The sequence below is a fragment of the Polypterus senegalus genome, chromosome 4 (assembly GCF_016835505.1).
Source record: "Polypterus senegalus isolate Bchr_013 chromosome 4, ASM1683550v1, whole genome shotgun sequence".
NCBI classification, from domain to species: domain Eukaryota; kingdom Metazoa; phylum Chordata; class Cladistia; order Polypteriformes; family Polypteridae; genus Polypterus; species Polypterus senegalus.
Genome location: NC_053157.1, coordinates 111819331 through 111841827, shown reverse-complemented (window position 1 = coordinate 111841827; position 22497 = coordinate 111819331). Strand labels below are relative to the sequence as shown.

Below are 22497 nucleotides of genomic sequence, written 5' to 3'. Positions count from 1 at the left end.
ATCAGCCATCAGCAGATAGCTTTGCAGCTCTTTTTCAATTGCATGTCCACTGCCAAGACCAGTTTTTGGAGCTCTCTTGAAAAAGCTTCCCAGAGTCTTCTTCCACTTTGGTTCAAAAGCCTCAGCAAACATATCTAATGTTCCTTGTTTAAATTCACACACAAAAGTAAAATTGATTTTTTCTTAAAATGTTTCCAGTGCAAACAGTGCCAATACTTCATTTGAATTTCACAATGAGAAAGAATAATATTCTACTGTTAATACACACTGAGTAGAACTCTTATGATTTTAGGAGAAATATGTAATTGCTTTACCCTTAGAAAGCGTTTACTCCCCAAAAGATAGTTTGAGAGAAAATAGAAAAGAAAATTACATGGATGCCAGATGCAGAAATTCTTTATAATGTATAGGCTAATTAAAATTGTAGCTGTTGGAAGTTTCAAAAATTGCAATATGTAAAATTGTGTTTTCGATATCAAAACTAATTGTCCATTTTTTTCACTTACCAACATCCAGATGGAGAAGATGCTTACAAACTGTAATTTCATCCATGACTTTTAAGTCCATTGGCAGCATTGTCAGGTGTTATGCATGCTATACTCTCTTCTTTACAGTCCACAGTCACCACTGTGATCCTCGGGAAAGTATGAGATTTGCAAGTACAGTACTTGCTTTTAGCTTCCAGTCTTTAATATGGTGTAAAGTTGAGCTTGTACATGGTTCATACAGTGCATCCAGAAAGTATTCACAGCACATCACTTTTTCCACATTTTGTTATGTTACAGCCTTATTCCAAAATGGATTAAATTCATTTTTTTCCTCAGAATTCTACACACAACACCCCATAATGACAACGTGAAAAAAGTTTACTTGAGGTTTTTGCAAATCTATTAAAAATAAAAAAACTGAGAAATCACATGTACATAAGTATTCACAGCCTTTGCTCAATACTTTGTCGATGCACCTTTGGCAGCAAATTACAGCCTCAAGTCTTTTTGAATATGATGCCACAAGCTTGGCACACCTATCCTTGGCTAGTTTCGCCCATTCCTCTTTGTAACACCTCTCAAGCTCCATCAGGTTGGGTGGGAAGCGTCGGTGCACAGCCATTTTAAGATCTCTCCAGAGATGTTCATTCGGATTCAAGTCTGGGCTCTGGCTGGGCCACTCAAGGACATTCACAGAGTTGTCCTGAAGCCACTCCTTTGATATCTTGGCTGTGTGCTTAGGGTTGTTGTCCTGCTGAAAGATGAACCGTCGTCCCAGTCTGAGGTCAAGAGCACTCTGGAGCAGGTTTTCTTCCAGGATGTCTCTGTACATTGCTGCAGTCATCTTTCCCTTTATCCTGACTAGTTTCCCAGTTCCTGTCGCTGAAAAACATCCCCACAGCATGATGCTGCCACCACCATGCTTCACTGTAGGGATGGTATTGGCCTGGTGATGAGTGGTGCCTGGTTTCCTCCAAACGTGACACCTGGCATTCACACCAAAGAGTTCAATCTTTGTCTCATCAGACCAGAGAATTTTGTGTTTCATGGTCTGAGAATCCTTCAGGTGCCTTTTGGCAAACTCCAGGCGGGCTGCCATGTGCCTTTTACTAAGGAGTGGCTTCCGTCTGGCCACTCTACCATACAGGCCTGATTGGTGGATTGCTGCTGAGATGGTTGTCCTTCTGGAAGGTTCTCCTCTCTCCACGGAGGACCACTGGAGCTCTGACAGAGTGACCATCGGGTTCTTGGTCACCTCCCTGACTAAGGCCCTTCTCCCGTGATCGCTCAGTTTAGATGACTGGCCAGCTCTAGAAAGAGTCCTGATGGTTTCGAACTTCTTCCACTTACGGATGATGGAGGCCACTGTGCTCATTGAGACCTTCAAAGCAGCAGAAATTTTTCTGTAACCTTCCCCAGATTTGTGCCTTGAGACAATCCTGTCTCGGAGGTCTACAGACAATTCCTTTGACTTCATGCTTGGTTTGTGCTCTGATATGAACTGTCAACTGTGGGACCTTATATAGACAGGTGTGTGCCTTTCCAAATCATGTCCAATCAACTGAATTTACCACAGGTGGACTCCAATGAAGCTGCAGAAACATCTCAAGGATGATCAGGGGAAACAGGATGCACCTGAGCACAATTTTGAGCTTCATGGCAAAGGCTGTGAATACTTATGTACATGTGCTTTCTCAAATTTTTTATTTTTAATAAATTTGCAAAAACCTCAAGTAAACATTTTTCACGTCATTATGGGGTGTTGGGTGTAGAATTCTGAGGAAAAAAATGAATTTAATCCATTTTGGAATAAGGCTGTAACATAACAAAATATGAAAAAAGTGATGCGCTGTGAATACTTTACGGGTGCACTGTATGTGAAGCTTGACCACATATCAAAAGAACGTTTTTGTAAATATGACTTGGGAATATATACCCGAGGCCTAGTATTTTGATTAAGTTTTTGTGTCCCTCTTTTTCCACCATATAAATGTAAAACATCCTTACCAATGTGCTCTGTTATACTGTTTGCAGTTTAATTCCAGTGTTTGCTTCACATTTCACTAATGCCTAAGCTGCTTCTCCATCAAGCTAACTGTATATAAAGAGCTGGTATATAAAAGAGTATGCAGGGTGCAGGAAGAAGACAGTTTGATCCTTAGTTATTATAGATTGAAAACCAGCTACAGTGGAACCTCGGTTTGCGAGTATAATTCGTTCCGGAAACGTGCTCGCAATCCAAAGCACTCGTATATCAAAGCGAATTTCCCCATAAGAAATAATGGAAACTCAGATGATTCGTTCCACAACCCACAACTATTCATATAAAAATGATTAATACAAAATATAAAGTAAAATACATAGTACAAATTAACCTGCACTTTACCTTTAAAAAGAATCATGGCTGGTGTTTGTTTCTAAACTCATGTGGGATTCCACCCAATGGGACGACACGAGGAAGAGCGTCCCAAAGCAATCGCAGTCTCCCAGCGCTGTAGCAGTTTGCCGTATAAGCGCATCCAAAAAGATCGCAGACATGCTATAAGCGCCTGCCGTCAATGGGTCATACAAGGAACATTATAAAGATCCCGCTACAATAAATAACAGCGCTGTTGTTGTTTCAAGCTGAATAAACTGGTGTTCTTAAAGTACTGAGACTCAGCTTTGTGTTTTGGGGCGCAAGATGGGGACTCGCACTTCACAGCACACACGTGCGCGCGCGCACGCACACACACAGTCACAATGCTGTGGTAAACAGTATATGCTCGTATGGATGTTGACTATATGAGTGAGGCACACAGACTCAGACGGAGAATAGGAGACGATTGCCCTCAAGAGAAGAGAAGAGAGAGAGAAGAACCATCAGCTCAGTTATGCTCACATGATGCTCAGCAGACAAAGTGTATCCATACTACTCGTATTGCAAGACATTGCTCGTTTATCAAGACAAAATTTATTAAAAAATTTTGCTTGTCTTGCAAAACACTCGTAAACCAAGTTACTCGTAAACCGAGGTTCCACTGTACTTGAGTATTTCAATACAACTGTCTATTTTACTGTAAATACCAATGAAACATAGTAAAAAGCAGAAGTAAAAAACTGAAAACAATAAAAAGTAAATAATATATTAAATTACATGAACACATTGTCAGAAACAATATTATGATTGTTATCCTCTAACAATAAATATAATATTATATAATTAACATTCTATAAACTTTGCTTTTTTGCATTTCTGTTTGCATATTTCTTGGGATATTTTTCTCTTTTTCATTTATTGGACGATTCTCTTTGTTCTTGAATTTTATTATATGTAGCTCTTTTTTTGTTCATTTTTTTTCCAACATTCATTACCAGCGCTTGCGCCTTTTTCGCTATCTAAAATTCTAAAGTTTGCTTTTCTACCTTGCCATTAATACCAACTGTGTTGAAGAGTGAGTTAGCACTGAGAGTGTCACGAGGTGGTGCAGAGAGTATGTGCACAGTACGAGTAATGATTGGGCCAGCGCTGTGTATGGGAGTGGTCAAGGCTAAATAACACAGACACAACAGAAAACTTTTCTTTTTAATATAATAGACAGATACAGCTATCTGCTGATGAATGGCTTTGCAATTTTAATTAACAAACCGCAAACAGTTTTCATGTCAAAGGCAGCCACGAGTTTCCTTTTCAGACACTCACTGTATTCATTAACATGGGTGCTCTTGAGATGTGCAAATATAGGGTGAGTCAAAATTATGTTAACACTAATGGATTATTTTTATCTCGACCACACCTTTCCAGGTCGATGGATAGGTCTTGGTGGACCATTGCCATGGCCTCCACATTCCCTTGATTTGTCACCCTGTGATTTCTGGTTATGGGGTATGGTGAAGCAGTGCATGTAAAGCAGGAAAATTTGTGATATCAGTGACCTGAAGGACAGAATACGGACTGTGGTATCATTTATTCCCCACGAAATGTGTGACCGGGCTTTAAGTGCTACTGTTGCTCATTGGTTTTTGTGTGTTGAACATGATGCCGAACAGGTTGAGACATTCCTGTAAATCATCTTGCACATATGAAGTATGTTTTGTAAATAAATTGTTTCCGCCGTTCAAATGTTATCATAATTTTGACTCACCATATTTGTTGTCTGCATTGCAACCCTTTGCAAAAACATTGCGCATGCAAAGTTTACACATTAGTGAGGAAGGCTGTCTTTCACGAATATAGTGGAATTCAGTGAATAAGCAAGAAGTGAGAGGAGAGCATATGATATTATCTATTTTGGTTTTCAAAAAGCTTCTGCTAAGTCCCATCATGAGTCTTGTAATCTAACAAAAAAGTGTTTTAGTAGCAGCAGTAATTGGCTACTAATTAAGAAAGTTGGTTGTAACAAAAACCTGCAGCCACTGTAGCCTTCCAGGATCTGAGTTGGATAACCTTTGTGTAGAACAGTGTAAATCATTAACAGACATATTCTTGACAATTGCATGAAGACTGGACAAGTGGTCTCTTGCAGTTTAGGTCTATATGAAATTGTTGTCAAAATTGTGCCTCTTAACTTTGGTTCCAAGAGATGCTCATAGCCTCCTTATGCTTGGTAATTCACTGAGTGGCCTTTTGTGAATTGTGTATGCTGACCTTCAAATAGCCAGCAGAACTCTTTTTGCAGTTGCTGAAGTTGAGTTCTTGCTTTAGAACAATGGTTATGAACATAACTAGAATTCAAACATATGTACAATGTAATATCTAGAAATCAGTAATCTTGATTAGGAGCCACAAACAAAAAAAAAAAGTAATGTACCACAACAGTTAGTAGCACTATTGAAAAACTGATCAGTATCAAATGGAATCTCTGGCCAGTTCCAACATTTTCCAAAGAAAACTCTTGGTGCTACTTTCTTTCTGTATTTGTCTGTCATAAAAAACAAGTTATAAAAGATAACAAACCTGTTTCTCTCAATAAAAAAACCCGCCTTTCTCTTTATTACAGCTCAATGGCAACAGCAGTCTCAGACTCCCAAGTTAAAAAAAGTGCGTCCTTCAGCTAGCCGATATGCAGCCCTGACTGAAAAAGGCCTGGATGTCAAAGCAGCATTCTTCCCTGAATCCAGTCCAGTTCACCTGCTGACACAGCCAGGATTGGTGGAGAGCGACGACCTGTAGGGCAAAACAGTTGGAGAAGTTGTGGCACTTGTCGCCAGCTTGCTATAAGATCTCTTGGAAAACTAGACATCAACACTTTTTGTAAACCAATGGATCCTAAACAAGGCCTGTGAAGAAGCCTGCACTGCTTCAGCATTCACCTTGGTAATGATGGAAAAGAGTCGGAACTCCATGTTTACCCGCTGCAGACATTATAGCAATATTTTACTTGCACCAGACTTTTTATACTTTGCTACCGGAGACAGTAGCTACAGTATATTATGAATATTAAAGTATATTAATATTTTAAAATATTTTATAACAGATCAGTATTTTAAACACCAAGTTTCTATAGCTATGGACAAGTCTTTGCTAATCAAAAATATCACATTTTTGCATTTTTTCTTTCATTAAATGATACACATCATGACAGGTTAGTATAGCTGTACTTACATATCAACGGACTGGTACGAAACTTCAGGCCATAACTGGCAAAACAGGTACATTAGTGTAACTGAAAACAGATATTTGTTTTAGTTTCTTTTTAAATATAAATTAATGTTATCTAGACTCTCTGGATAATGACTCAAAGCATACAGTGGCCACTAGGATCACATGATTTATTTGTTTTTGTATTTTCTTATTGTTACTTATTGAAAAGTATTACATGAACTTGCATGATTTATGGGTGAAAATTCCGGGTGGGGGGGGGGGTGTTTTTCCATAAAAATGATGTGAAATAAAAGGTAACTGGTGTAAATTGGTTAAAAAAAGAAAAAGATATTTATTTCTTCAAAAATATTGGTGTCAGGACTAGAATTTCTGTACTAGCAGAAGAGACAGATGTCGGGCAGGGCCCATCCAAGTGTTTTCTTAATCAGTGTCACCCTAAAAGCAGCATACAATATAAGAACAAGTCCAGTCCACCAGCCATATTTAAAAAGTAATCAGAATTGGTTCAGACAGTATATGTCAAGTTAAGTATAATTCAAAGGGAAAAACATTAAAGAAAGTTGAAAATGGTGTCTGAGAAAGATGAGCTGTCAGTAAACACAGATGAGGTACTGTATGTGGACAGTGGATTAGTAAGTTGATGCAAAGGCAGGGCTAGGAGGAAATGGGCATGGTCCACTGTAATTACTATAGGACTTTGTCTTTCATTTCAGTAAACATTAGCTGTGTGTGTGTGTGTGTGTGTGTGAGACCCTTTGGAGGCACCAAGGCATCACCTTGGTGAACTGCTTGAAATTGTATAAAGTGGTACTGACTATAGGATAAACTCCTCAGAAGGTAGTAGATAAGCCATCACTCCTGGTTGCCACAAACGTTTTCAGCATTTGGACTGTCTGTATTCCCTCATTATAAAGGTAGTGCCTTGTGTATCACAAGTATATTTTTCATGGTTTATATGTGTGTATTATATTTTGTATTGAAATGTGTCAAATTTCCCAAATGAAGACACAAGTGTATGTTAATACAAGCACACAAAAGGATCAGACTTTGGGCACCACTGAGTAAAGATTTTCTTAAGTTAAATATTTACAGTTCTTGCAGTTTTAATTATATAACAAAATTGTTTTGTGTCCTTGTTTATCATCACATGTATTGTCTTCCTGTTGTCAAACATGCTCTGTAATTATTATTATGCTGCTGCTTTATCACATTTCTCTAACTAAGCCACTGGATGCTTCCTGGATTGTTGAAAACAAAGCAAAAAAATAAACTAAGAAAAAAAAAACAATCCTGGAAAAATCTGTTTACTTTATCCTATCCGTTCTACTTATGACGGGGATGAAAAACCTGTAAAATTCTGGATGTCACCTAATTCTGCACAGAGACTGGAGCAACTGAAGAAAGTCACACAGCAAAAGTGGCCTGGTCAGAAGTTTTAAACCAAACAAAAACTGTAAGGCTTTGGTAATCTGCTGGCGTTAATAATGAATAACTTTGGAATATGTCAGGTTCATTTAGTCTGTCTTAAAATACATCAAAGATAAGCTACAAGCACGATTTTACTTAATAAAATATGCCCACACACACGCATGAATACTGTAAACTAAACACAATACTGCAAACGCAATAACCTTAAAGATTTGAAAAACTGACAATAAACAATTATTATTTTATCAAAAAACTTTTAATGTTTGGAAAAGCAACCCAGAACATGGACTATACTTTTAGATTTGTGCACCAAGATACCGTTAGCTGATGTGTAATGCTATATAGAATGTAGATTTTAAAAGTAGCTATGCCTTTTTATATTGCTAGTTGAAGACCTCCATCCACCACAAGTACCTGCCCAGTAATATAAGGAGACTTGAGCAGAAAGACAACAGCTTGTGCCACTTCATCTGGGTCTCCAAAACGTCCTAGTGGTATAGCTTTCTTCACTTCTGCTTCATTCATTCCAATAGTCATATCAGTTTTAATGAATCCTTCAAGAAATAAGAAGAAAAATAAAACACAATTTAGGAACAATGCCAGACATACCATTATGTGACTACATCGAAACACTCCAGAAGTATTGCAATTTCTTCATGTTTTCACCCTGCTGGGGTTCTCTCCTGAGTGGAGCCTACAGGCGTCCAGATGTTTGTGTGTGGTGCTTCAGGAGACTTGTCATTAGATTGGTTATACTGGGCACCACTGATCATTGTAGATTAGTGAATAGATCCTCCTTTTCTGTTGTGCTCTCTGTGTATTGTGCTTTTGTTTATATTTTAATCTATAATTAAGCCATGCTCTGCAATGTTGATGTGACATGAAATTGCTGACCAATAAATGACGAATGAGATGGGTCTTCATTTCAAAAGCTGAAACCCATCTGAATGTGCTTCTCTGATAATATACAAGATGATTTTATGGAAGTGGCTTATTTAACCATATTTTATCTAAAATACATGTGTTTGGGCTGTTGTGCTCATATGCTGTAGATGAATATCGGACATTCTCATGTTACATATCAGGTCATTTGAGATGTTTTCATGTGATATTGTTTACTTTTGTTCTGCATGAGTCTCTATTGAAGCCCACTGCAAGAGGAATTCTACAATCTTGATTCTGCATGAAAGCATGACAAAGTTTTTCCTCAGCCATCAACTACAAACAATAGGTTAAAAAAAACACTATCATTTTTGTTGTGTATTCCTTTAAGAAAATTAAAATCAATCCACCTGACCTCATGAATGACTCAACAAATAAGAGACATTGTACATGTATACAGGAGAGACCTGGGCTAGCAGTAAGGGACATGGGGCTGTGAGACAACAACTCTATCTGTTGCCCTACCAAGTTGCTTGGAGGAAGGTGGGGAACATGAGACGGTGAAGCAAGGGGACGACAACAACCAACTAACCTAAATAGCTTGTATGCAGCAGGATTTGGCAGTTGAACTGTCTTGCCTTGCCCATGAGCAATGCTTCTGGAAAAAAGGCTAATAGCCAACTTCATAAATATTTAAAATTGAAGTAATAAACATAGCCCATAGATTCAGAAGACTTGAAATCCTACCTGGAGCAACCAAATTTACACGGATATTTTTTGCAGCCACTTCTTTAGCAAGAGACCGTGTAAATCCCACAAGCCCTGCTTTGCTGGCACTATAGACACTCTGCCCAATATTGCCTTTCAGTCCAACGATGCTTCCTACAAAATAATATATACAAAATAATTCAATAATAAAAATTAAATAATAATAAGACATACAAAATCTTATTCTTTCAGCTGCTCCCGTTAGGGGTTGCCACAGCAGCTCATCTTGTTCCATATCTTTCTATCCTCTACATCCTGTTCTGTTACACCCATTACCTGCATGTCCTTTTACCACATCCATAAACCTTCTCTTAGACCTTCCTCTTTTTCTCTTCCCTGGCAGCTCTATCCTTACCATCCTTCTCCCAATATATCCCCATCTCTCCTCTGCACATGTCCAAACCAACACAATCTTGTCTCTCTGACTTTGTCTCCCAACCATCCAACCTGAGCTGACCCTCTGATGTACTCATTTCTTAACCTGTCTATCCTCATCACACCCAATGCAAATCTTAGCATCTTTACTCTGCCACCTCCAGCTCTGTCTCCTGCTTTCTGGTCAGTGCCACCGTCTCCAACCCATATAACATAGCTGGTCTCACTACCGTCCTGTAGACCTTCCCTTTCACTCTTGCTGATACCCGTCTGTCACAAATTAGTCCTGACACTCTTCTCCACCCATTCCACCCTGTAGAAAACAAAATGTACAGATGCTGTAAAAATATATTCCCCTAATGGCTTCATGTATAACAGATTAAATATAACTAATACAAAAAATATACAGTATATTCATCACTTACTACTGTATACACTTCTTTATAACTTTGAAAAGAATTTAGATCAGATGGTCGTCTTATTTAAATCTCACTGACATCTGTTTAATGCTTACAAATGTACTCAATATACCAACTGTATTTGACACATAGAAGTTGTTTTTACCTTCATTCTTTATTTCACAGACTCCTCTAACCAATCTATAAAACAAGTCTTTTAGCCACTACAATTTGAGTTAGCTCCCAAATCTTTTTTGTAAAATAAAAAAGTTTAGTCTAACATGATGTCCCGGTTCTTCCAGTAGATAATCTGAATAACACAAAATTAAGAGAGTTCAACAAGCAATATTAATTGTGATCCTTTTAAAACATTTTAGATAGCCTTCTACATTTCCCTTTGGCAGGTTATATTTCCCAAACTTGGAAAAAAAAATAATAAAAAAAAAATTTAAAAGCTGGATATCACATTGCATCCCTGTCTTTCAAATTAATAGAGGCAGAGGACAGCAATCAAATAAATAGTGTGCATAATGTTGGTAACACAGTGATTGTCCAACATAAGTTTGTAAAAAGCTCTTGTCTGCTATATTCCTTGGACTCTCAAGGAGTTAAAAGATATCAAAAAGTTATACTTTCTATCCAAGACTTCATCCGAAGACCCCAATAATGAGCTTTCCTAATAATATTAACCATAACACAGAAAAATTTGTAGTCTGTCCTTCGAAGGCCAGTAAATTTATCAGTGTCCCAATTTTGAGCCAACAAGGGACCAAGCCAGGAAGGCAAGGACACCCACAATGAAAAGGGCTCATGAAAAGGACCGGCAGCCATTTCTTTTGTACCCAGGTTGTTTCAAGATTTCTTACGTCTTAGGAAATGAGAGTTTACTTCTGTCCATTTAAAATTACAAAGCCACTGATACACTTTCCCCCAAGAAGCTCGTCAGCGTTTGCATATTTTAATTTCTGCAAGTCCTCTTCCTGACTTTTATCCTGTCTCTCTTTGTTGACTGTTTGTTTTAACACTGCAGCAAGGAATACTACTTCTTCCCCTCACTGCTTTTTCTAATTCAGTATACTTCAATGTCTCTTACCTCTTCTGTCACAAGTACCTCATTTGCCTTTGCTACTCTTTCCGACCAAAACAATCAACACCAAACTAGAAAACAAAATCATTAATATCATATGACGATGCGGGTTCTGCCTCATGCTCCCATCTTGCTTCTGGGAGCTCTGAACCCGACACCATCGGTAATGTCACCGATGAGTTGGACAGTCAGGCACAACAATGAAGCAAAGGGATGGTGCAAAAAGTGCAAAGTGTTTTTATTAAAACTGCAACAAAATCAAAATAGTGTTCAAATAAATAAGTGCAGTGTCTCTTAAATCTTCAAATAAATAATCCAATAAAAACAGGTGAAAGGTGGAGGTTAAAATCCAACAGAAAAAATCCTTTAAAAACAACGAGGTTAAAACAATGGCTGGAAGCAGTCTTTTAAAACAAAGCCCGGTGCATTCTTTTACTGGTGATTCCCCTGTTTCTCCCACCCAGGCTATGCGCCAGGGCAGTCACCCTACATGCAGCTGACCTTCTTCACTTCTCTGGTCTGGTGGCATTTCCGATATCTGGCTCCGATTCTGCTCACCCAGAACAAGACTTGGTCACACTGGGGCTTCCACTTCCCAAGTCCCCGACTCCCACTGTGACGAGCTAACCTTCTCCCGGTCACTCCTGCTCCAAACAAGTGCTCAGCAGGAGCGATCACTACCGTCGGCCCTCGGGTGCTGGCCAAACACCCCACTCGGGCTCGCCTCTCCCAGCTGCTTGCAAACAGCGTGAGTCTGCGTGTGCTCACTTGCTTTCTCTCTCTCACCAGCTTTCTCCGTCCTGCTTCCTTCTTCTCCATTATCCTCCCGTTCTTTTTTTTCCTCCCCTAGCTGCCTTACGCTTCTATTATTTATCACAGGGACATGGATCAGGTGTGGCAATTAGCACCTCCCGACATCAATTACGGATGCGGACGACTCCTCACCTGTGCACTTAAGCGAGGACCGCCCGCATCACAAATTCACCTGGGAACCACTCCAGTCACACTACCACGCCCCCTCTCTAAGCCGCGAGTGCGCCGATTATTTATTTAAAAAGTGGCCCTGTTGACTTGAGCTGTAGACCCACTACACCACATATCAATTCAGTCTCCGTGGATAACCCTGGATTTGTCTGCTTGACTATAAAAAAAAAAAAATCCTATTTGTTATTTTACAATTGTGTTTGTCAGCAGCTTGGATCTTTTGAAACAGAGGATATCTAAGGTGGTGGACCGCAGTCTATAATTAAAACTCCTTGCTTCTCCAAAGGGGCTACATTTGAGATCTAACACACACAGAATTGATACTGTGTATTAAGATGTACTGTAAACACCAGTAAATTATTCAATGAAATGACTTGTTTGCCTCTATTTCATTGAATAAAACCATATCTCATTACAAAATAAACCGCAGAGATTTATAATAATTTAAACTGTATAGAAAGTATCAATTGAAGTTAGGGAGGCTTTAGACTATGTGTGTAAATGAAAATCATCTTGAGTCTCTTGCTTTATAGAGCAGATCTGATCACTCTATTGATGTAAATGACATTGTCACAAAAATTCCTTTGTATGCCGATAAAAACTTTTCTCCCATATCCTTAATTTGTTTAATACGGTCATTTTAGTTCATATATTTGGTTCCAGTCTACTTATTTGTTCCTTAAATAGCCTGTGTTAGGAGGAGATGTATGCATTGAGAAATTGGAATAATACAGTTTTTTAATATAAGGAAGCACTGCTATCAACAAAAAACAACAAAAAAAAAAATCCATAGCAAAGTCAAAACAAGATTTTCCAGGAGTCATTACCAAAACTACAATAGTATCACCAGAATACAAAGACTGTGAACTGAATCAAAAATTGGAAAGCTAGGAGTCATTACCGAAGATACTCACACATAAGTTCTCCTGCGGATAAGTCGGGACTTGATTTTACAGTATAATTTCTGGTATTTTATAATGTCGGTCATACAAGTTGAATATGGAAAACTCACGCTATTGGTCCAAGAGATTATGATATGCTAATGCCCACCTGAGAGACTAACCACGGAGTACAGTCTTTTTTTTCTATGTGGGTGCGGCAATGCACTGTATCAGCACATGCTCTTAACCTCTCTCGTGCCTACATGACTATGCGGTAATACCTGAACTATTCCAAAGCAACATTTGCACTGAATTGTGTTTTTTGTATCTCATATCCCTCAGCTCTCTTTATCGTAAGAGTACCCCTTATCTATGATGGAGCATTTGATCAGAAGTAAATATGTAGCTGGTTTAAAATTAAATGTCGTTGAAGTAGCAAAAGAAATTGGTAATTGTGCGGCTGCCACAAAATTCTATGCATCTGAGAAATTGATGCAAGATTAGAGGCGGCAAGAAGATGTAAAAATAAATAAATTAATAAATATTTTAGGGTCTGATTTTATGATCGATTTTTTGAGTTACAAGACCCAACTTATACGTGACTATATACGGTAAATAAGAATTTTTAACACTATTGCTCAAAACTAACACTAAACTAATCTTGGATGGAGAGCTAAAGTTGTGGCGCTGAATTTGTCAGTGAACGCTTTGCGACATGACATGTAATGCCTCTTGCAACAGTACAGCATATCAAAGAAAGAAAAACAAGAAAATACTGGAATACCAAAAATGACGCCAATAAAATTAAATAAAATAACGAACATTCCATGGTGTGCTGTGCCACTGGGGATCTTTTCTGCCCACTGCTATCAGACAATTCAATGCTTCCTCTCAACATACTCTAAGTTGATTTTGAAATTTCTGCACAACATACATACATCTATTTATGTATTGATTTAGCTATTTATTTATCGATTGATTAACTGTATTATCTGTTCTGTGAGTCTCTATCCTTGTTTCTGCTGCTGTATGCATGTGAAGTTTATCCAATATAATCTGACAAAATACTCATACCTAATACACATATGCTCACATTCCTTGAAAATCAAACTTTACAAATACAACAAAACCAACACAATTTTCTAGCGATGTGCCCAAGGTTCACAGATTCTTAAAAAGAAGTCTATTTATATACCTTGACAACACTGTAAAAGAATTCCTTTTCCTCCTGATTTCCTCTCACTTGGTCTGTCTGTTTTCCAGTGGCTATTATTAAAATGTGATGATCAGTGTGATTTCTCATTTTAATTTTTTTTTTTCACTATATGCGGGTGGGAAATGGGTCAGATATTTGGGACCCTTACCAGTTTCTGAATCATACCACTGGATGTACAGTGATCCCTCGCTATATCGCGCTTCAACTTTTGCGGCTTCATTCCATCATGGATTTTAAATGTTAGCATATCTAAATATATATCTCGGATTTTTCCCTGGTTCGCAAATTTCTGCGGACAATGGGTCTTTTAATTTATGGTACATGCTTCCTCAGTTTGTTTGCCCAGTTGATTTCATACAAGGGACGCTATTGGCGGATGGCTTAGAAGCTACCCAATCAGAGCATGTATTACATATCAACTAAAACTCCTCAATGATATACGATATGCTTCCCGCGTGGTGCTTGATTGTTTGCTTTTCTCTGCCTCTCTCACTCTCTCTGACATTCTCTGCTCCTGACGGAGGGGGTGTGAGCAGAGGGGCTGTTTGCTTAGAAGATACGGACGCTACTCTAAAAAATGCTGAAAGACTACCTTCACATTGCTCCCTTCTTTGCGGCTGCTTTATCGTGATGCTTCAGCATACTTAAAAGCCCAAAAGCGCGTATTGATTTTTGATTGTTTGCTTTTCTCTCGCTCTCTCTCTCTCTGACATTCTCTGCTCCTGACACGTATTCTTTGAAGAGGAAGATCTATTTGCATTCTTTTAATTGTGAGAAAGAACTGTCATCTCTGTCTTGTCATGGAGCACAGTTTAAACTTTTGACTAAAGGGTGTTATTTCATGTCTAGAGGGCTCTAATAATGTTAACAGTGTGGGAGAGTTTATAAGGGCATAAAATATATAAAAATAACCCTACAAACATATGGTTTCTAGTTCGCAGATTTTCATCTATTGCGGGGGGTTCTGGAACGCAACCCCCGCGATCAAGGAGGGATTACAGTACAATGTTACAAAATCGTTCAGTTAGGAGCTGGACTGACTCCTCTGCTAATCCACCACAAGGATTCTGAATGAATTCAGATTTTCTGCTCCCTTCCTATTCTCTTCTCTCAAAGTAAAACATCTAATCCCTAGATTTGTTCCACATATCTCCTATGCATTCTGTACATGGCACCAGGTTGAAAAACACATGGGCACTCTTACAACACAATGTCCCACAATGGGGTCCTTCAAACTGAATCAGTAGGTGTTTCATGTCTCTTCAATGTGGGTATTAGCAACATTTAAGATGTTTTTAAAAACTTAAAAATTTACAGACAGACAAAGAGAACTTTATCAGTACCCGGGGGGAATTTGGTTTTCTACAGAAGCTCTTTAAATAAATAAATACTAGGGGTGTGACGAGACGAGACACAAGACTGGGTTCACGAGAACGAGACGAGAAGAGACTTTTAGACATTTTTTTTAAAGAAATCCTCAATGTTTAAATATATAGCAAAAATAGCCTTTTATTTAACTGAAAAACACAAAATGCAAAAAATGCATGTCCATTTTGAAATCAACTTTATGAAATAAAACTTCTATTTTGATGAATTATATACAGTAAGAACATGTAAACACTGCATAATATTTTGCCACAAACTGACAGGCAATTAATTGCACAATAAAATTAAATAGTATAAATAAAAATAAATAATAAACAACACAAATATACCTTTTTGTGCAATTAACCATAATTAGTGTAACTATCAAAGCAGTGCTGTCTTAAAACTCAGAGTGCAAAACAATGAACAAAATTTTCTTAAGCATGGAAAAAGAGCTAAGATCTAGGTAATGAGGTAATGAGCTATACAGAACAGCCTAAGGTATGGTCATGTTCTTTTTTAAGAATATAAGCATGTCTACATTTTCTGGCAGCAGTTATGACTTCTGGGCAGTAACTATGTCTCCTGCAGTTGAAAAGACACGCTCACTTGGAACAGAGGTCGCAGGAATGGAAAGATATTCTTTGACAAGTGGAGACAGCAAAGGATATTTGGAGCTGTTTTCTCTCCACCATGTCAGAGGGCAGCAACTAAGTGGGATAGATGCCTCTCTTCTGTAAAGTTCAGTTTCCCTCTCAATTCCTTTGCTGGGCTGTTCTGTCTTCGAGAAAGAGTCCCCTAGCAGATCCTCAAGTGCTGTCTTCTTGGAAGCAGGTTCCTCTTCTGACTCAGCTCCGTCTTCAGCTTTAAGAGCCCCCTCGCCCCCATGTGTGGAACAATGAGCTGATGCCTCTTCCTTGAGCTCCATACTCTTCTCATCTGTGGGCTTTAAGCAGCAGAAACACTGGCTTTAACATTAGCAAGCAGCAAAGCAGTCCCCCTCTCTCTTTTAACACAAATACACTCACTCTGATGCTCTCTGTGTACAACACACACACACACAAACATAGCATGCACCTATTAAATCCATTAAAATTTGGTACTGGAAACATAAATCTTCTAGGGAAGAAAAAATCAAGTCAATGATACCTGGTTTTGCTGCAACTGTTCCACCCTTTTCTGTATCCTCTGAAAGACTGCCTCACGCTGGTTGCAGTCTAGCTGCGGTAGAGACTGGAATCTTGGGTCCAGCGCAGTGCTCTCCAGCAGTTAGTTGCATACATCCCCACTGTATCTGCCTGAAATATTGCTGGGAATTGCTCTCTTTGTGTCGGCCACAGTGGGGGAATCACTGTCATTTGGTGCCATGTTTTGTTCTATCATGTTCTTCAGTGGCACGATGAGAGACACTGTGGGCCTTTTCTCTTCACACAAGACAGTGGTAGCTGTCTTTAAAGGATTCAGCAGCTTCACAAGAAATTCGCCATTGACAATGTCGCAGGTATCCAGTGTGTCAATGTTTCGGGCATTTTGTCTTATTTCTGGGCTGGTGAGCGCTGCTGCTCCAGGTAATGAACCAGCATATCCAATGATGAATTCCATCGCGTGGTGACGTCCATTATTAGTTTGTGCGGTGGCAGTTGTAACAGCTTCTGCTTAGACATCAGTACCGCGGCAGCTGTCGAACTCCCGTGAAAAAAAGCAGTTACACGTCTCACCTGCCCAAGCAAACGAGCAACACACGCAACACCGAGGCCAGCCAGTGTAGCGAGATTTATTGTGTGCGCGAAGCATTTGATGTGCGGCTCAAATCCTGCCTTGCGCACAGCCACATCCATATTACGTGCATTGTCTGTTACAATAGCAATGCAATGGTTTGGCTTTTTAAGACCCCACTGTGTGACAGCTTCTTGTAAAACTTCAGCGACATTTGCCCCTGTGTGTGATTCAAAAAGTGGGCACGTCTGCAGTACAAAATATAGCATTTCCCAATTACTGTTGATAATGTGGGCTGTAATTGTGATATAGCTCTGTGTACACCTAGAAGTCCAACCGTCAGTAGTTATGGTGATGGTTTCTGCCTCTTTCAGAGTCTATACAACGTTTACCTTGCACTCCTTGTAGAGGGTCGGGACCTCCGTGCGAGTAAAATGTGCGCGTGACGGGATGGCATACTTTGGTTCCAGTGTGTGGATGAGTCGCAGAAATCCTAGATTTTCCACCACAGAAAATGGTCTCATATCGGCTGCGATGAAAACGCCGATGTCTCTTGTTATTGCCGTGGCTCTTGCATTGGATGGTGGAAGTTTAGCTGCAAAGGCATTTGTTATGGTTGTTTGCCCTTTCATGCGAACTGAATTGCTTTCAGTTTTCTTCACAGGCGCAGCTTTTAGTAACGAGCTGTGGTTGTTTTCTAAATGCTTTTGCATAGTGCTTGTGTTAGCAGAGGTGTACGGTATTAATTTCTTACAGTGTTTGCAAATTGTCTTTGTCTTGTCTGTCATTTTTTTGCCGTTTTTTATTTCCACAAGGAATCCAAAATGTTGCCACACCAACGATTTAAATGTCGCGGGCGCATCTTCTATCCTTACTTCTCCCTCACACTCCATCATGCCAATAACGCAAGGATATCGTCACGTTCTCGCGAGACCAGACGCATCTCACGAGACAAATCTGATCTCGCGAGATCTCATACCACGAGATCTAGTCACACTACTAATAAATACATAAATAGGTAGATAAGTAAGTAAGCAAATAAATATACACAAACAGTTTTGTCTGAACACACACTATTATGACTAAAAAGAATGAAAATTAAAAGAAAGAAAAATCTGACTTGCTTGTCACACAGTCACAGTGAGGCATTATGTAGACATATTGCTGATTGTATAAAGGAACCCCGGTAGTGTTTCCTGAGACACTTCTGCTGAATCATTTGTTGGCTGAAAGTACTCAGTGTTTCTGTGTCAGAGAGAGGATGAGCAGCATAATGGCACTCAGTTTTGTTTTAATTCTCTGATAGTCACTAAGACCCAGATTTTTCTATTCCTTGATTTTCATTTGATTATGCCCACCTTAGGTAAGCCCTCAAGACACATGGAATTCATCTTTTCCTCTGTAATGTTATATTGATTTTTTTTTTTCCTTGTCCACTTCCCCTCCATATAATTGTTGTGCTACACTCCTCTGTTATCATTGTTAAGACACTGTCCTTTTTTATCCTCTCTTTTAATTCACAGGGTTGGATAAGTAGCAGTGAGGTCATGTGGTACACCCGCAACTGAACAAGCAGGGGATGAGACAACTGAGACACAAACAATGAAGTCTGTTCAAAAAAAAAACAAAAAAAAAACTTATTTTTCAACAGATAGTTCACAAAAGATGGACACAAATTAATCAAAAAGAGAAAAATTATGCACAAGGACAATAGTGAAAAAATTTGCACACAAACTCCAGATTATTTCCACCTAAAAATACGTACAAATCAGAAGTAAACTGTCCTTACTGATATTTACAAACTTAAACACTCTTCTCTCTGCTCTACCAAATCAGCAGTAAGGAAGACCAATCAAAAGATAACCCCTAGCAGTCTGGACTGGACTAGTGTTTTATATCACTAGCCCTCTTGTCTAGCCAATCACTAGTCACTGTATAAAACTTCCATCTTTCCGTTCACGCACATACGTGCATACACCTCTGCACATAGGTTAAATGGTGAACTTTCACCTACTTTCACTCTTTTCTTTTCTTTCTGTATGCACATATTCTCCCTGCCAGGAACCGCTTAATCTCAGCTCTCTGATCTTTCCTTCCCGGAGCGGATTTGGGCACATACTGTGCTGTCAGGCCACTCCAATTCAAAACAATACTTGAGGATAACATAGCGGCATCTGACACATGTCTCTGTATAATGCCATTTCAAGCCCAGAGAAGCCTTCTGACTTGCAGGCCTTCAAATCAGTAGGGTGGCATGCAAGGGGAAACCAAATGCCAGTGTGACTTTGCCCACAGTAACTTTTACCTCTATAGCTATTTATCTGAACAAGATAAGCTATAAATAGCTATAATAAACAACAATTTTAAACTGATTGCAGACTCTGCTTATCACAGGTCTTCTATGTTTCACTCTTTTACTGTAGTTGACTAGTTGTAAATTTCCAAATTTTCTTCTACTTGTTTATTTCAATAAAAATTGAACAATAACTCTAAAATAGACAGAATGGGGAACTTAACTCAAACCTGTGTTCATGACATAATGTCTAGGTTCCACCAAACTGCAATCACATTATAATGTGGAGTGAGATTTCCCTATTTTTATTAGATTTAACCTCAGAATTAACTTGTCAGCTTATCAAGCCATCCATCCATTGATTTTTGTAACCTTGTTATTTAGTCCAGCATATTTATTTTAATAAACTGTGCCATTATTAGCAGACATAAAAAATTCTCTAAAAACACAATTCTACAAAATTAAACAAGAGCATCTGTCTGAATAAATATCCAGTTGTTAATGTCTTTGCATTTGATGCCTTTCTGCAGAAGACAACCAACATAAAAGCAGTGCCCTACTGTGTTGTGTATCTTCCATTATTGCAGTAAAGCTGAAGATTTACGGCAAAATAAATTTTGCTGGACAAACTTAACTATAACATTACATATGAGAAAGTAACAACAAAGAAAATTGCACTACAAGATTTTTATATTAAGAGAAAATATGAGGAAAAAACTGTTGCTCTAATCCTCACCCAAAAAATGTTGATTTATTCATACTTGGCCAACCCGCGGCATACCATACACCGCATAATCAGGCCAGATTTTTAATGATTTTTAAGCACAGGGAGAAAATTAACATTTGAAAAATCGGTAATGTAATAAATCAGCAAGAAAAGCAACATTATAACAATGCACGGAACAAACCAACACAGTAAAACAGTTTGCTATGGTGCAGGCGGTCATGCGTCGTAACCAAAAACTCGCTTTTTAAAGACTGCTTACTTCATTGTGTTTTAACTTCAGTTGTAAAGGATTGTTTTGAGGATCCCATGGGATACCCCTTGCAAACCGTTTAATACACTGCATATGGCGATTCACCTCCGCGAGAAACATGCCTCTATGAACAGTCAACGTGGCTCGGAGGAGCCAGGAGTTGGTGGGCGTGGCTCCTCCCTGCATGTGCCACAGGTGTCTTACTTGTTGGCGGCTCAGTGAGTCCACGCCCCTTCCAGCGTACTTTCCATGGTTGTCTTGCCTTAGTGAATCTATAATAATAAAAGGCAAAGCCCTCACTGAATCACTCACTCACTGACTCACTCATTCCTTACAGCTTACTTGCAAAAGTTGGGCAGGTTTCATTTCGAAATTCTAAGCGTAATGGTCATAATATACTAATAAAAGGTAAAGCCCTCACTGACTGACTGACTGACTCACTCACTCACTCACTCATCACTAATTCTCCAAGTTCCCGTGTAGGTAGAAGGCTGAAATTTGGCAGGCTCATTCCTTACAGCTTACTTACAAAAGTTGGGCAGGTTTCATTTCAAAATTCTAAGCGTAATGGTCATAATATACTAATAAAAGGTAAAGCCCTCACTGACTGACTGACTGACTCACTCACTCATCACTCACTCATCACTAATTCTCCAAGTTCCCGTGTAGGTAGAAGGCTGAAATTTGGCAGGCTCATTCCTTACAGCTTACTTACAAAAGTTGGGCAGGTTTCATTTCAAAATTCTACGCGTAATGGTCATAACTGGAACCTATTTTTCTCCATATACTGTAATGGACGTTAGCTCGACGGTCATGGGGGGGCGGAGCTGCGTGTGACATCATCACGCCTCCCACGTAATCACATGAACTGACTGTGACCGCAGTACGTAGAAAAGAAGGAAGAGCTCCCAAAGAGCGCTGAAGAAAAATGCTGAATACTTTATTCGAGAGATACAAGTTTAATGAGAAGACACGAGGTATAAACGAGACTTTGGATCACTTTGTAACGGAGTTAAAATTGCTGTAGCGAGAAACTTTTAAGTGCCGGGTCTTAGCTAACATTAAATGAAGCCGTGGACATCGCGAGATCGCACGAGATAGCACAGGGACAGCTCAGAAGCTTCGATGCATGTACTCCAAGCGGCTCACGTGAACTGACTATAAACACCGTACGCAGAGAAAGCAAGACCTCTAAAGAGTGCGGAGAATTTTGATCACGTGAACGTGCCTGCAAAAAGTGGCGTTTCCTGCACTGCAAAAATACTACAAAAGTCGGGCAGCCAACGCGTAGCTGTGTCGACCTTTGAGACGCTGACTGCGCTTCTGCCTTAAGTGAAAGTAAACACTTTTAATTTTTTTCCTCCTTCCCATGAGATATAGCCCAGACAACTGTAAACATGGGATCCCATTTCTAGACCGCGGCAAACTAATATTAAGGCGCTTCACACTGTCTTTTACACGTATACGATTATGAGGTCATCAGGTCCGATTATGAAGACACGCACAGGAGTGGAGGACCGACAGTGCCATCCCGGCCAGTTAATGGCAGGGCCGTCTCTCCAGTCTACACGAGACCCACCGCAACGCTCATATCGTCAGCGAAGACCTCTCTCTACACTATATAAAAGAAAAAGGCAAGTTTCCTTTCTTTACACCTTTTTTCCTTTTATCCCAAACCAAAGCCTTTCTCTCTTAACACTGCAGAGGACACAAAAATGATTTTCTTTAATTGCTGGTAATGCCGGTAAGGCACATTACCACAGGCAGAAATTTGGATGTTCACATAGAAAATGTAATTTCTATACAACAGCCGTCGTGTAGCACCTTTCAAAAGGGATCAACTACCAAGAGATGATCCATATACATTTTAGCTGCTGTTAGTACTACTTACCTGTTATGTTATACCGGCTTTAAAATGTAGCTTACCCAAAACCACTCCAGTGGTGCTCAATGGATCTTTACTTTTTAAAACGTTAATGTTTTACTGTTTAATAACTTATAGACTGCATTTTATTTTTTTTATATTGAACTTTCCAACGTCACTAATTCTCCAAC

At 39.1% G+C, this 22497-nt stretch overlaps 2 protein-coding genes across 7 annotated transcripts in view; one reads left to right on the top strand and one right to left on the bottom strand.

Annotated features, from left to right (window-relative positions):
- The window catches only part of palld (palladin, cytoskeletal associated protein), a 451471-nt gene extending 444111 nt beyond the window's left edge, over positions 1 to 7360 (top strand). For all 3 annotated transcript variants that reach the window (XM_039751167.1, XM_039751166.1, XM_039751168.1), the window contains one exon: positions 5468 to 7360. In XM_039751167.1, coding sequence (XP_039607101.1) covers positions 5468 to 5640 — 173 coding nt within the window. In that variant the 3' untranslated portion in view covers positions 5641 to 7360. The remainder of the gene's footprint in view (positions 1 to 5467) is intronic.
- A 377-nt stretch (positions 7361 to 7737) lies between these two features.
- The window catches only part of cbr4 (carbonyl reductase 4), a 105649-nt gene continuing 90889 nt past the window's right edge, over positions 7738 to 22497 (bottom strand). For all 4 annotated transcript variants that reach the window (XM_039751170.1, XM_039751169.1, XM_039751172.1 and 1 more), the window contains exons 5-6: positions 9130 to 9264; positions 7738 to 8054 (exon numbers count right to left, since the gene is read on the bottom strand). In XM_039751170.1, coding sequence (XP_039607104.1) covers positions 7876 to 8054; positions 9130 to 9264 — 314 coding nt within the window. In that variant the 3' untranslated portion in view covers positions 7738 to 7875. The remainder of the gene's footprint in view (positions 8055 to 9129; positions 9265 to 22497) is intronic.